This window comes from Crocuta crocuta, unplaced genomic scaffold (assembly GCF_008692635.1).
Source record: "Crocuta crocuta isolate KB4526 unplaced genomic scaffold, BGI_CrCroc_1.0 scaffold112, whole genome shotgun sequence".
Taxonomy (NCBI): domain Eukaryota; kingdom Metazoa; phylum Chordata; class Mammalia; order Carnivora; family Hyaenidae; genus Crocuta; species Crocuta crocuta.
This window is the reverse complement of record NW_027528818.1, coordinates 1,254,891-1,271,340: the sequence shown is the minus strand read 5'-3', so window position 1 is coordinate 1,271,340 and position 16,450 is coordinate 1,254,891. Positions and strand designations below refer to the sequence as shown.

General features: G+C 36.7%; 2 protein-coding genes across 3 annotated transcripts in view; one reads left to right on the top strand and one right to left on the bottom strand.

Annotated features, from left to right (window-relative positions):
• Nucleotides 1-6,317, top strand: part of ABCE1 (ATP binding cassette subfamily E member 1) — a 28,705-nt gene extending 22,388 nt beyond the window's left edge. Inside the window, exons 14-18 of the mRNA XM_077755925.1 lie at nucleotides 1,048-1,158; nucleotides 1,239-1,381; nucleotides 1,507-1,629; nucleotides 3,020-3,131; nucleotides 4,654-6,317. Of these exons, the coding sequence (XP_077612051.1) occupies nucleotides 1,048-1,158; nucleotides 1,239-1,381; nucleotides 1,507-1,629; nucleotides 3,020-3,131; nucleotides 4,654-4,701 (537 nt within the window). The 3' untranslated portion in view covers nucleotides 4,702-6,317. The remainder of the gene's footprint in view (nucleotides 1-1,047; nucleotides 1,159-1,238; nucleotides 1,382-1,506; nucleotides 1,630-3,019; nucleotides 3,132-4,653) is intronic.
• Nucleotides 6,318-10,614: 4,297 nt separating this feature from the next.
• The window catches only part of OTUD4 (OTU deubiquitinase 4), a 42,462-nt gene continuing 36,626 nt past the window's right edge, over nucleotides 10,615-16,450 (bottom strand). For both annotated transcript variants that reach the window (XM_077755923.1, XM_077755924.1), the window contains exon 21: nucleotides 10,615-15,633. In XM_077755923.1, coding sequence (XP_077612049.1) covers nucleotides 14,425-15,633 — 1,209 coding nt within the window. In that variant the 3' untranslated portion in view covers nucleotides 10,615-14,424. The remainder of the gene's footprint in view (nucleotides 15,634-16,450) is intronic.

Sequence of the window (16,450 nt, the reverse complement as noted above, 5' to 3'; positions counted from 1 at the left end):
TTTTTATGATTAACCATAGTTACATATGAACCAACATTTCCACTCCTAGATACATATCCAGGAGAAATGAAGACCTCTCTCAACACAAAAATTTGCACACAAATGTATTCCATAATAGTCAAAAAGTTAACTTCAGTTCTCCAAGTATTGTAATGAACTTCTTAGTGATAGTATTTGCACTCAGGACCTCAGCCTTCACTTTGTTAGGCCTATTTGAGATTGCTTAGCTTACAGTAAAATTATCGTTGGGGGCGAATGGGTGGCTCAGTCAGTTAAGTGTTCCAACTCCTGATTTTGGCTCAGGTCATGATCTCACAGTTCATGAGTTTGAGCCCCACACTGGGCTCCATGCTGACAATACAGAGCCTGCTTGGGATTCTCTCTCCCTGTCTCTGCTCCTCCCCTGCTCGCACTCGCTCTCTCAAAAATACTAAATTTTGTTACCTTTGGTATTTTGTATAAGCTTAGCTTATAAGTTCTCAGACTCAGCCCTCTCCTGAAATAAACAAGCACATGACATCTTTATTATGCATTTTGTCTTACCTTGCTAATTGCCTAAGGGTACTTGATACCCACACTGACCTTGAGAATTATTAATGTTCTCAAATGATTTCTTAAACTTTTAATATTTAGAGATCGCGAGTGAGCAGGGGAGGGGCAAAGGAGACAGAATCCCAAGCAGGCTCCATACGGTCAGCCAGAGCGAGACACGGGGCTCAAACCCACGAATCACGAGATGGTAGCCTGGACCAAAAGCCAAGAGTCAGACGCTTAACCGACTGGGACACCCAGGCACCCTATCAAATGATTTCTTTCTTGAAACAGTAGTCATTTACTACTTTCAAATTTTAAGATTGTTTTTACTTGTTGGACATGATGGTTTTCTAATAATTTTAGGACATGCCATAGATGGAGAAGCATAAAAATAACTATCCTATCTGTGGGTGGCAAATTGATATACTTTTGCTCAGAAGCTTAACTTTGTAAAGATTGAGCACTAGAGGAGCTGTGTACTAAAATAAAATTTCAATATTTTCACAAAAACAGGGAAGTGTTCGACAGTTACTACATGAAAAGATAAGAGATGCTTACACTCATCCACAATTTGTGACTGATGTGATGAAGCCTTTGCAAATTGAAAACATCATCGATCAAGAAGTACATATTTTTATTTTTGTTATTTTATTATTGTAAACTTCAGGTGTCTATATGGTTAGCTAAACTTTTTCTCCAAATAGGTGCAGACGTTATCTGGTGGAGAATTGCAGCGAGTAGCTTTAGCTCTTTGTTTGGGCAAACCGGCTGATGTCTATTTAATTGATGAGCCATCTGCATATTTGGATTCTGAGCAAAGATTGATGGCAGCTCGAGTTGTCAAACGGTAATGTCCTCCAGTAAGAGTATGATTTTTAATTAGTGTGCACTGACATACAACAGTGCTTATATACAGCACTTGAATGTTTGATAATGTAAAACTGGAAACATGTTCAAAATCATGTGTTTCAGTTTCATACTCCATGCTAAGAAGACAGCCTTTGTTGTGGAACATGACTTCATTATGGCCACCTATCTAGCAGATCGAGTCATCGTTTTTGATGGTATTCCATCTAAGAACACAGTCGCAAACAGGTAAAACTATTTTCTGAAATATTCAAGCTTAATTATAAAATCTAACAATTAAAGTATTACTTGAAATTTTCCAATAAGCTTATAAACATCAGTCATACCATTGTAATTTTTAAAGGAAAGAAGTAGCCAGAAATTCTAGGAATGATTCTGTGACTCCCAGGATTATCCATATTGAATACTGGATGGAACTGGGTAAACTAGTGTGCAGACTATATGGCATAGAACTCCTGACCCAAGGGGATAAGCATGCAGAGCTCTGGGCCACTCAGCTTTTCTTGAAAGTTAACTTGTGTGCTTCACTATGTGGATTTTCAAAACAGATTAGGATTTTGATTTTGCAAGTAATTCCCTGAAAACCATTGATGTTTTTGCATACAGCAATTGAGGAAAACAAGGTTATATTATTTGTCCAACTTACACTGCTAGTGGTAATGCTCACAGTGGACCCCAAAATCTGGTATTGATAGAAGAGTCAAAATGAATTTTACCTTTTCTTTTTTCTCTAATTTTTCCTTATTGACCTGATTTAGAGCTCTTGTAATATAGAGAAGTCTAACACTCAAATCAGTTTATGAGGAATGTCTTGGTGCTAAAACCTTCTTTTAAGTTGAACCATATGAAATTACTGCTCTTCAACCATTTTTCACCTGTAAAAATAGCAGTTTGATGTGATTCCATTATGTTCTGTGATAATGGGGGGGAAAGGAGTTGCTGTTTGAAAAATTCATCCAAAAAAAAGGATTTACTGAGCAGCTTCCCACAATTCTTTATTTTCATTTTAAATTTGTTAATTGAGAATTCCATATTTCTTTGATAGGGCAATTTCAGACTCTGCAAAGCCTATTCAAGTAACCGTCTGTATTTACAAAAAATGCTTATTAAAGTGTTTCACAAGTAGGATATAATTTAATGTGATTTAAGAAGTAATTTGGGTAAAAAAAAAAGATGAATAAACCATAGAAATTGAAAAAGGAGTTACAAGTAAAATCCATGTGCTGTACATACTCCTTCCAGTGCCAAATTTCTGATGTTAATTTTACCTCTCCTGTTAAATTCTCTTATTTCCTATAAATGTCAGGTTTGAAATACTGTAATCTCCTAATGACCTTTTATTTTTCTAGAGTAGTAGCTTCTGTCTTAAGGGTTTCTTTTTCCAGATCAGAAACACCGGTCAAATTGGGCTTGTTTTCCACAAAAGTAATATAGCCAAACAAAATATTCCCAAGGAAAGACACTTCTGCACATAGAATTAATTTATAGTATGCTGTGATTATATACTGTTACCCAGATTAGGGAATTAGAGGGAATAGTGATGCTTAATACTCTTCAATCCCAAAAAGTATATTTGTCGGATAAATTTTAATCACAATTGATCTTATTTTTCCTCTAGTCCTCAAACACTTTTGGCTGGCATGAATAAATTTTTGTCTCAGCTTGAAATTACATTCAGAAGAGATCCAAACAACTATAGGCCAAGAATAAACAAACTCAATTCAATTAAGGTATGTATAAAAACTCTTAAATCGTGGATAATTTCTTTATAAATAAATCATTGAAAGGCATGTTTCAAATTGGAAGACTTTCTCATGGAAAAATTTGTCATTTCATTAATTCTAAAATTCTTATTTTTTACATTTAATAGTCTGGTAGGCAGTAATTCTGATGTAGTTGCTATTGCTACCTGGACTTAGACCTGTTCATGTTCTTTCTGACTTGTACCCACTGTTGTACTGCCTGTGTTGAGTTTAATTGCCATTTTAATGTCTTTAGAAAGATTATACTAATTCACTGTTGATACAAAGTTTTTACAGATGCCTAGTTTCTCTTCTCTACTTTTCTTTTGCATGCACAAGAGCAACACCTGATTATAAAATATTTTAAGAATCCACGCAAGCTTTTTCAGTGAGCATAAAATTGTACACAGTGGGAAAATAGTTTGTCAGTTTAATTGGCAGTGTTTTTCTTCGTTGTACATAAAATAATTATGCTCCTTACGGTTGATGTAGACTGTGAAACATGATTTTTTTTAGAAGACAGTAATTCATTGGTCGCACGAAAAAGGCCAATGAACTCTTGGGGGAAAAAAAGCATTTCTGTCTTTTCAAATATCTCCTGCAGTGCCTGCTTAAAATGCTGCTTATGCTTCATGGCCCTCTAGCCCTTGCTCTTAATACTACCATTTACTAGATTTTATTATTCATATTTGTATTCTCGCTTTTCCATTAAACTATGACCGCTTGGAAAGCCGAGACCAAATCAGTATCTACATTATCTATTCTTAAAGACCTAACACAGATGCCTTTAGACTTCACGTGTATTTTGTTTATACTTCCTCTCTAGTCAAGATAAGGAAATGACAAGTTCTGACTTAAAACTGAAAAGTGTCGGTCTTGTCAATTAAGTAGAAAAGAGGAACTAAATCCTACAACAGTTATCATGCCCATAGCTTAACTTTCCTAAGAATTTTCTTAAGTGTTACAAATGTTACATTGTCATTTTCTTGTGCAGAGAACTTGGTTCAGTCTCCAAGTATACCTAGTCCTCATTTCTCTATGCCCACACATCTTAGTCATACCTTGATCCTAATAAGATCCTAGGCAGACAGGGAGATGGGTCATTACTGGCCACCCCTCTCTAAAGTGAAATGGGAAAAAATAGTTCTATAGGAGTTTTGTGTAATAGGCAGGTCTCAAACTAGACAATGTTACTTTTTGGACTAGGAGTTTAAAGTCAGAATATTTTATACAGCAGAATTTTAACATACATACATAAGGCATTTTCCATGAAGGGGCTTTGCTTGAGGGTAGACCAAGGGAAGTGTTCCGGTTGTAGGGATGAGTAGCAGAAGTAGTAATCCTGCCTTTGATTTAGTGGACCCACGAATTCCAGGAGCAGATAGATCGTGAGTGCCGAGGAGATTATATACATACTTGTAAACACTGCCATGCAAGACTGTGGGTGAAAGACTTACCCCTATGTATAGGAGAATGGTGTTGATTTTGTTGCTTCTGTTTCGTTTTTTAGGATGTAGAACAAAAGAAGAGTGGAAACTACTTTTTCTTGGATGACTAGACTGAATCTGAGAATGTTGAGAAGCGATTTCTTAAAAGAAACATTTATTGGGATTTTTTGTCATATAAAACTTGAATCAGGTTTTTATGCCCCACGTACTCTGGAGCTTGAAGTATAATTTACTTAATGTAACATCAAAAGCCAGTTGTGTTGTAAGTTATAGTCTAAACACAGAAATTGCCACTTTTCTGTTCTTGATAAGGCCCTTTTTATGTAGAACATCCTAAAATGAAGACATTTCAAGCTATACAAATTACCTCCGAGGTTTCATGATGTGTGGGAAGATTTCAGTAGGTGTTACCATATGCGTGTACCAAATGCTGACCAGTGTTGCCCCCTTTTGAAAATCTTGAAAAAGCTTTCTGTACTTCTAGTTTGCCAAATATGCCAGTATAATGAAACTGCCCTTATTTTAAAAGCCGGTCAAAGATTCCACTAATGAAATTTGATAAATAAACATCAGGATTATATTTGTTATTTGCTTTCAGTCTTGCAATATGTTATCAGTGTGTTTAGACTTTCAAAGTTAAGATTACTACAAAACACCACTATTGGAAAATGGCCATGTTCTCAACTTAAGCATTGTTTACATTGTTGTTTTTGGTGCTTTTGAATACTTTTGAATATCAAAAACCATTTCCACAAACCACCCCCATCCGCCAGAAAAAAACCCTAACCTTCCTCTGAATTACTCAGTTTTAGCATTCCATAAGATTCTGTAATTCTCAAAGTAATGTCATTCTTTAGACATCTGTATAATTGTGATCAAAGTTTAGGAAAAGCATTTTAAAGAATGTTTGCTTCCTTTAAAATCTTTATAGAGTTGATGCCTGAGCATCTATGTAATTTTAAACATAACAGATTTCTGACGGGCAGCCAAGGACGAGGTTAAAGGCAACATTAATGCAAACAAGTCCCCTGGTAGCATTGTAAAGTATCTCTTGGTACCAAATATATTCATCTCCACCTTTGGATATAGAGGACATTATCTAAATCTTTTTGACTTTGGAGTTTTGGATAGTGTGTAGCAAGAGCTCTAAAAACTTACTGCACCTCATCTCAAGTTCTGAGTTTGAACAGTGGGATGTGGTGTGAAACCACTCTCAGTTATACTTCAAATGCACTGAACTGGAACGTATACTACAAGTGAGGAAAAGAGTTGACTAAAATGAATGAATGGGGCAGGCAAAATAAGAAAATTACAAATTACTGAAACAGACTTTTAAAGCTCCTTAAGACCATAGAAGCGCTAATTAACATGCAGACAGTGAATAGAATATATAATTTAACTGGTCCCCATTAGGCCTTTTAAAAATTAATTTATATGAGTAATCCATAAATACATGTTGTGAAAAATTCAGACCTACTGAAATATATGTAATAAAATGTTCTCTCCTCACATTACCCTCCCAAAGGTTACCAGTGTTTTGCATTTAATAATATATATCCTTTTATGCTTTTTTTCTGTGCACTTAGCTAAGTGTGAATATGTAAAGGGTTTGTTTTGTACATAAATGGGATTATACTAATAAGTAGTGCCTATTTTTAAGGATAGGTTAAATTTGTGAATGATTATTTCAAGTATATTGAATAAAATAAGACAAAAGCTGTTTTTACTTACTGATTCCGTATTCTGTCCTAAAGAAAACATATGCTAAAATAAGAGCACAGTTCTTTCTTACTGCTGACAGAATATGGATTAATTGTAATATTCGTGTAAATGAAATTTTTAAAATATGGATTTAGATGTTAAATTTTTATATAGCAATAGAAAGTATCTTACTTGCTAACACAAGTTTTTCTGTGAAAACCAACTCAAATACACTACCAATGCAGATGCTAGCTATTAAATTTGGAAGACTGCTTAGTATGTCCTGATTGGAAAATATCTCTTAATGGTGCAATATAGTTCATAAATAACACCCATTTATTGAAAATATACAAAATAGTAAAATGCCAAAAGGATACTCAGGACAATAAGCTTTTGGGGAATGATAACTTGGTTACAGAACAGGCAAAGAAAAGGGGATATATACACATACAGCCATTACCTTTTGAACTTCATCTACCGTGTGTATCAACTGTTTTAAGTTTTAAATCTTCAATAAAGAGATAATCTGTATTATGTTCAACCAGTGTACAGCAGCATTAACAAAAGCAGTGCATTTATGCAATTTAAGGTCACCTGATTTTCGACCATAGCATCCAGAAGCCCAGTCCTGAATCTTTTGCTTATAATTGCAGTTTGACATCTGGCATATAGTTTGTCTTCTACAATTGTGGCCAAAGAGAAAAGTAGGAAAACTGGATAAACTCATCAGTTGGTCTATAACTTCATTCATATCCATTAACATATACATTTATGTCAAGCTCTCAACCCAGTGTTTGGCATATGTGCACCTGGTTCAGAAGAGAAACCATTCTCGGTTTGAGAGTCAGAAAGGGCTAAGTGAAGGAGGTAGCTCCCAGAAAAAGCATCTACAAGGATAAATGATAAATAATCCCATGTAAAGCAGAATAAATATCAGGTGAGGTAGAAATCAGCATGAGCATCAAAGAGGTAAGACAGGAAAGGATGAATACAGGCAGGTTTAGTGGGTTTTCACTGCCTTCATCAGGTTTTTACATGCACACTAGGAATTGAGATAAAGCAGATGCCAGTTAAGGAAGCTGCTAGAATTACCAAAAAAGCAGTTATTCAAGAGCTTATAATTTTTATTCTGTTGTCTTTTAGTATTTTTAAACCACTTAGAGCCTGTCCACTTCACTGTTTCTGCTACCTCTGCTCCTGATGGGATTATTTCCTTGTGCTTTGGTTAATGAACTAATGTTCAGTGAAGTTTTATCTGTGAAAACTCTAAGGTTTAGTATGCCAAACACCCCCTTTTCCTTCCCAACCTTGTACTCACCAGCACCTCTTTCCTTACAGTTTAATAGGGTAGTATGTATCCAGCCTCAGACAGTGGATCACTAGTGAGCTAAGACAATCATAACAAGTCCTTCCTTATTTTCCTAGTCTCTCTTACAGCTAGGTATGGCCATGTTGACCCAGTTCTAGCCAGTAAATTAGAAGTAGAAGTCTCTTGGGGTATTTCTGGAAGTCCTTTTGATTTCTTAATAAGAGGAAATACATATATGGTACTACTTGTGAATTTGTTACCATAAAGTGCTATAGGGAAATGCCAAGAAAGCCACAAAGATGCTAGTCTTTATATTAAAACTGTACAACTGCCACCTGCCACTTCTCTCCAGATTTCTTATGAAAGGGAAATACAACAAGTTTATTTCAGCAGGTGAGTCCAAATGGGCTTCCTGTTAAAGTAATGCCTCCTTGGCTGACCTCTGTCTCTCCGAATTCGTTTCTGGCCAAGTGACCCAAGTATGTTATTACCACCAGCTAGAAACTACTTTTCATCTTAGCTTGCTAACACATTGTGTTTGGGGCTTTTAGGCTTACCTTACTTTTAGGATTGCCCTTTTTACTGGGGTGCTCCTGGCTTTAATACAAATGTTAGTTCCAGCTCCCCACCTTGCAATGCCCCAGCTTCTCCCATATGGCTCACAGCTAATGAATCATGTCCATCCATCCTTCTCATGGAATACACCCTTAGGGTCACTTCAGGTCTTGTATGTATGTACCTCAGGTTTTTGGACTCCACTTTAGTCCCCTAGTTTATGAATCCACCCTATATAATTCTATACACCCTATAAAATTATACATCATTTAAATGCTTTTAACAGTCTAGGAAGTAATTCACAGGAAACATGCAACAAGCTACATAGTAACAGGTACACCCTTAGGTAAATACATAAGCAGTCTGGTTTTCTACTCCATCTGAAGTTGGTTAGTTAGTCTGGTTTTCTACTCCATCTGAGGTTGGTTAGCTTAAAGCCAAAGTTTTCATTTAAAAGAGAAAAATTACTACCCAGAATTTTTTAATTGTTAATAGTTAGGTAAAATATTCAAAAGGATAGGTGGCCATGAGAATCACTGTTCATCTTCTGTATCTACATCTTTCATCTATATTTTTTTCTGAATGTGGAAAATAAAATCTCATTACAGGAATATATATATATATAGGATATATATATAGGATATATACATATAGGGTGTATATATATACACACATAGGATATATATATATAGGATATATATAAAGGATGTACTCGGAAGTTCCAATTTCTCTAATGAACAATCTAAAAACGTCTTAAGTTTACAACCAATGTTTATAACTTTTACACTTTAAGAGCTTATAAATTTAGGGTTTATGAAAGGAAGCCATTTACTTCTTTTGTACTTTACTTTCTCATACTATTCCCTAAACATGGACCTAACAGCCAAATTAAGCGCAAATATAACAAATACTCAAAATTGAAAAGCAAGCCCCTTTAATTATCAACAACTTTTATAAGAGAAACTGTATAGAACACTTCTGGTCACATGCTGCCACCTTTTTATCCCATCCACATCAGGCGGCCAGTTGCTGAAAGGGCTCCACCCAACACCAAGTAACACCCTTCTTGCCTTCCTCATACTCCAGGTTCTCTTCAGACTACATGGGGAAAGTCTGTGACACTCAGCTAGCAGAAAAATGCTTCCCTTGTTTCTCCTCCTCTCCCTCCATTCCCAGGTTCTGTGAGACTTCACTCACCAGCCTGGGCAATCCCAAAACCAGGGCTATGTACCTAACCAACTTACCCTGCCCAGCTGGCTGCCCCTGTTCCCAGCTCACCTTTCCACCAAACACCGTACTGAAGGAAGCTTTTGTTTCAGGCTCTCTCCTTCCTAGGAAAGCCATTCTTAAGACAAAGTCCATATAACGAGTAGGTTAAACAAAGTGTTTATGTATACCCAACTTTTTAAAAATGTTTTTTAATGTTTTTATTTACTCTTGAGAGAGTGCGCACGCAAGCACGCTAACGGGAGGGGCAGAGAGAGAATCCCAAGCAGGCTCCACACTGTCAGCATCTCAGAGCCTGATGTGGGACTTGAACCCACGAACCAGTGAGATTGTGACCTGAGTTGAAATCAAGTTGGGTGCTTAACCAACTGAGCCACCGAGGTGCCCGTTTTCAAATAAAACTTTCAAATGGTTTATCGTTCTTCATTAGACAAATATTACAGGCATACCTCAGTAGTACTGTGGGTCCAAGTGAATCAGAAGTTTTTTGGTTTCCCAGTACCTGTAAATGTTTACACTACAGTCTATGAAATATGTACATAACCTTAATTTTAAAATACTGCTAAAAGATGCTAACCATCATCTGAGCTTACAGCAAGTCATAATCACTGATCACAGATTACTATGACAAATAAAATGAACAAGTTTGAAATATTCCAAGAATTACCAAAATGTGACCGAGTGAGCAAGTGTTAGAAAAACAGCACCAACAGACCTGCTCAGTGCAGGGTTGCCACAAGCCTTCCATCTTTAAAAAGCACAGTATCTGCAAAGCACAATAAAGTGAACCGCAGTAAAACAAGGTATGACTGTATTGAATACTAACTTTTAAAAAGGCCATTTAATCTGTAAAGTATTCTTAGTCTACACATCCCATTTCATTTAATGAATGCCAAAAAACTGATAGAGCACCACTAGTTCTAAAACCACTCAGAGCTAGGTACATACCCAAATTCTACCACTTATGAGCTGCATGACTTTAGTCAAATTAGTTGGCCTCATTTTTTAAAAGTTCAGTTTTATTATATATGTTAAATAGGGAAAACAACAGTACCTACCCCACAGATTATAAATCCCACGTGGTTTTTAGTTTCACATACTAGAACTATCTTCTGACCAGATAAAAACCATGGAAACCATCTCTTATTTTTAGACGTTTACTAAAATTCCTCTTAAGATTTATATGCTCTATTACTTGGTTTACCCTGGAACCAAAGAATCACAAGCAGAATCAAGAGACAAAATTTAATATATGCACACAGTTTTATATATAATGCAGCATCACACCATGTAGGGCATTTACTCTTATTTTATACATTCAGATATGTTTGAAACACTTCTTAAGGCTACAAAACAGAACATAGAAAAATAAACAGGAATATATCCAACACTTACAAAAAGTGATATGATAAAGAATATAAAGTACTATTTTCCTTTCAACACTTCAAAAGATATGTATATATACTTTTTTTTTTACAAGTAACATCACAAATGATCACATCTTCACATGCTTTTAAGTATTATTTGTACTCAGTGTAAGGCTATTCTCATTTTTCATACATAAATTTTCTTCTAGCTCTGTAACAATGCAATTTTTAATCCATTCAAGTAAATTCAACCCCAAAGTTGCTGTTTCCCAGCATTAAGACATGCACCCACCCCTCTTCTAAGATTTTCTAAAACTTGTATTTCAGGGGGGAAAAAAAATTCCCATTTAGTGGGAAATCCCAATTAGCGGGAGAGTAAATGGCTGACACTACTAGTAGCAAAACCTTAGTTCTTTGAAAATGACATATTGGAACTGAGCCATTACTAAGATTTTAAACAAAAACATAATAGTATTTAGACATTAAATAGGAAGCAAAATACAGTAAACAGAAATCGTGTAGCCAAATATGCATTCTCTTCAGCTACACTAAAATGGACCTTGCTTAGTACCCATAAGTGAAAGACTAAGGTTACCTCATCTAAAACCAAAGGTAAAATAAATGAGGCATAAATAAATATTGCTAGTTTCTAGGATGGCTGAATGTTTTCTAAACCAGAAATGGTCAGAAAGGAACTTTATTGCACCAAGTCAATCATTAGCAAGTTTGCAGTTCACAGGCATTTTAATTCAACCTTGAGTCACAAAGGAAACACACTGCAAGAATATACATAGTTTGCATCAAATAAGCTGTTGTCAGCATGGTGGTTTGGGAAGACCTACTGCTGCCAGGTCAAGGCAGGTTCTGAGCTTAGGTCAGCCATGGAAACGAACATATGGGTTACCAGGAAACACGACAAGGACTGCACAGATGCTAGCATCCTGCTGCCACTGAGTGTGTGGAACAAGAGCTGAAGACGTATCTGAGAGGAAACGAGTGGAAGAGAAATATACACGATACTAAAATGAAAGGGAGAGGAATCAAGTTCAGCAAAACTAACTATAATGAACAGGTGAGCTTTGGTCATTCTAAACATCTGTTCTTCAAAATGTGTATAATCATAATACGGTCAAGTTCCACAATTTCTAACTCAAAATACAAATGATTCTCATTCCTTAGCTTCTGTTTTTCTCTTATACAGGAACATCGTATCTCATATCAACACACTTTTTGACTCAGTTAAAATAAAGGAGGACAAAAGCTTGCTTGGCCCTAATTTGACCTCAGCATAAGGCAAAATCCCCTGCACTAAAACATTTAAAACAAAACTAAAGGAAAAAGTAAAACGGATCTTCCCGCAAAGATTAGTAATTTTAAAACTAATTATCAAACGTCAGAATTCTTTTATTCCAGAGGTCACGGAGTAAAGTACAATCTGCTAACGTTCTTTTTCAGCACTGTTTCCGTCATGTCCTGGAGGTAAGATATGGGAAACAGGAAGCAAATCAGTGTTTCCTGCAGGAACTATATATTCTGTTACTCAACTGAGGTAAGACACAGGGACAGTGAAAAAACGAATATTCTTTCCTATCCAATTCTGAGATGTATCCAGAAGAAACCGATCAAATCTCAGTCAGTAAGATCAAAGATACTGGAAAGAGCAATTTTTTGGACTCCTGAGATCAAACTTCTTTGAACGTTTAAATCTGGTCATTATAATCTAAATGTGTTTTCATAAAAATGATCAGATAAGCTAATGTGACATACAAAAAATCATAAGCTCAAAGTGGGGGACCCTATAATCTCATTTCCGTTAATGACTTTTTCTGTTAAGTGAGAAAAAACCGGCTTCGGCAGTACTTGCCCCAATTGTTCTAGCTTAGATGACAACAGAAATTCCTTTCAAGTTGTCTCAAATGTTTTTTTTCCACAAGACCATCCATCTTTACCAATTTCTACCTAGCACCATCACAATAAAATGTTCTCTTTCAAAGTGCTCTCTAAAATTCTACGTCACAAAACATCTAAATACTAATCACTACTCAAATCAGCAGTTACACAGACATTAGATCATTAAAACAACACAGAGGTAAATAACCATTATTACAGTACAGTGGAGATTCAACTGAGCCTAGCTGGCATTCAAACATTCCTGTGGGTAATCAGAGAACCCAGAGAACTCATCTGCTTCAGTTTGTCAAATTCAAGTGAATTGTATTTGCTTTTAAAAGTAATTTGCTATTTAAAAAAAAATCTGTTTTGGCTAGGTATATTACACATGGCATGCAAAGAGAAACTTCTACATTATTTGCATAGCACTCAAACTTCCTGATCAAAAGAAAACATGAAGAGTAGATTTTTCACATTGGTATGTACAAATAAGAAACATAAGCTACAGTTATTTTTGTAGAGTAACACAGATGCATGAATACTGTGTTGATTGAGAGTTAAATCTCCAACTGAGAACAGAGTGCAACATGCAAAGTGAATTTCCATGAATACTGCAAAGACCGAAAAGAGGCAGAATCAGAAGAGAGATGCTACAGAAGGGGTAACAAGCTATAAAATGCAAAGCAACCATTTTCTAGCAGCATCCTCTAGAAAAGAACTAGAAATCACAATCATCCTTTTTGTGTACAACAGTTCCAGGCATGTGACAAATTGAACATGCAAATGTAAAGTGATACACATAACGGTGCAAAGAGAGAAACAAAACACAGTAACTCCATAGGAACCTGTCAAGCTAAAAATGTTTTAACATTTCTTCTCACAAAATATTTAAATCTGTCAGTGCATTAGTGTTAAAGTGGCATTAAAAAACTTCTGCAGTTTTAACAGATGCAGATTATTTTCAAAATGCATAGCATCTACATTTCTTTCAAGTAGGCACCATGATATTTACACCAGTGCTAGGAATTCTTGGTGGAAACAGCCATTTCATTAGATATCCTATTATTTCTTAAACATCTGTCTGGTATGCGATCTCAAGTTCAACAAATACTCACCAAAATTCAAAAATATACCCTATGAATATTAAAAGAACTATATACAACATTTCTAAGACACAGGTTAATAGGCTGCCTTATGTGTAATATTAAAGAGAAGACATTATTCAAGTTTGACAGATATTGAGATGAAAGGCCTTTGGGTTGGAAGCATTTCAAAAGACAACAGTGTTTTAGGCTAAGAATTATTTGAGCCCAGTTTATGACTAAGGCATTGCATAATAAAATATACATTTCTATTTGGTGCAATGTTATGTTTTGGAATCTATAGTGTGTCAAATGGTATACTTTTCTTGTCACTTTAGTAAACACTATAAAGCACACATTTCCAACATCTGAAATTAAACTTATATAAGGAAAAAAACCAAACACTAAGCCTAAGTTTTATATTAAGCTGTTTATAAAAAATACTTTAACAAACTTATTTTCTACTTTTTGTGGGGGCAGTTACCTGATAAACAGATTTTGAACGAAGAAAAATGGCAATGCCAGGAATTTACCTGCCCCTTGAACGCATATCCAAAATCTCTTGTCCAAGATGGGAGTAAGGGTAAAGGGGAGGGGAGGAGATAGTTCCAATGTGGGTTTTTTTATTTAATGATTTTGTTAAAGCCTTCAGAAACATTCCATCTAAGAGGTTTCTGCTCTAAAATACCACAGCAGCGACTGTCAAGTGTTTTGTCCCCGATGGCCATCTCCCATCCCAGACCTCCTCCTATCCCCCCGATAGGGCCGTCCTCGGACATTCCGATGGTACTGATAACCTTCGTCTCGGCTTCTGCTTGGCTGCCCCTTCCAGGACTCCTCACCTCGTGCATGCTGATAGCCTCCTCTACCAGAAGAGCCCCAATCACTTTTGTACTTCCTGCCTCCGTAAGTCTGGTTGTAAAACTGCTTGGATCTACCACTTCTCAGAATATTAGATACTTCGTTTTCATCTTCTGAACTCTCTTCTTTTGGTCTTTGCACTCTGCTAGCCACAGAGTTGGCCCCGCTGACCACATCAGCAGCAATCTTAGGATCTTTCACTTTTTCTGACTTTTCCTTCAGACTTGGAATGGTCCTTTTAGGCTCAAGTTCAACAGGCACAGTTTCTCTCTCTCGGTTTAGAATCTGAGTGGGAAGATGAGCCTTTTCCTCTGCTACAGGAGGGATGGAAGCTGATGCCAGATCTGCCTTAGGTGTCTGGGATGACTGCTCCGCCCGGCCCTCATGCTTACTCATACCAGCTTCAGGGAGAGAATGTGTACCTTCACCTCTAGCCTCCCGAAACTCATCCACTGCTGAAACTGAACCACATTCTTTAGACAGATCCAGATTTTCCAGGGGTAGATCCAATTCTTTCTCATCAGAGGGCAGAACAATATTCTGCCGCATTACTGGATTTTCTATAAATCCCTGAAAAGGGTATCCATACCAAACATGAGGAAAGAAAGGAGGTGCAATGGGAACTGGGCCTAAGAATGGATTAGGCCCAAAGGACGGTTGTGGGAACATATTCTTGCCACTTAGTGACTCTTCATATTCAGCATGAAGAAGCTGCCCAGAGTTTTCAGATTCAAGATCAGCCTGGTAAGATAACTGTCCGTGACTTTCAGACACCTGAGATGGAGGGATAACCAGAGGAGAAGAAAATGTTGGCGGTCCAATCTCTGCCTGTGGCATCTGACCATTAACACTGGCCTCAGTCTGCATTGGAAAGTGTGCATCGGTACAGGTACAATCACTTTCATTCTGAGTAGAAGGAGCTTCCTGGAACCAAGGATTTGGAGGATACACAGGGACAGAGACCTTTGGGTACATCCTGCAGGCTGCCAGGTAGGCCTGGTGCAGAGGGTACAGGTAAGAATGCGGGGCCCACATAGGACAACTATATGCCTAAAAGAGACAAAAACAGTAACATAAACAAAAGGGAGGAAAAAAGTTTAAGAGTGAGTGCATCAAGTGTCCCGTGCCTGCCAAGACTATATAATCATTGTGACACATAATATGAAAAGGAATTACAAAATTCATTCACTGCTCTAAGATTCTATTCTTTATTCCTATCTGGAAACGAACCCAAAGTCCTGGTATTGAGGTGACAAGAGACAATATAATGAACCCAACCACGGATTATCATAATCATTAATTCCATCCTTTGGACGTAACTACACATAAATAATTTGTAGTGATACAGGTCCCAGAAACAACCACCATCAAGCACTTGAGCTGCCAGCTTTGAATAGCTCAATCACCGGCTGTTTGGCTTCTGTAGTCTGCATTTGTATTCTGGCTCCACCACTAACCCATTGTGTAACCTCATGCCAACTAGTTAATTGGTCTGGACCTTTCTATTCTACCAGAAAAATACTGGCACAAAAGTAGATGATCCTCAGTGTTAAGACTCTACAGGTCTAGGAGGCAGCCCAGGGGCATTCCAACTGCAAGGGTTGAAGTCAGACTTCCAGTTAGAGAAGGCAACACTGAAAATCTGAATCCTTCTCCTGCAAAGGGCCAGGTAACCACCAAACAAAGAAAATTATGCCAGTTAATTGGCAAATTAACCAATTAGCTAAAGCCAACATTAACTAGGTAAATATAAAATGAGGCAACCAATACAGCAGATGATAAAATTAAGTCTCCTTGTATGAACTGACCAGTGGACTTCATTTCATATTTTAAGTCTAAAACCCACAGAAATTAATCCAAACAGGAG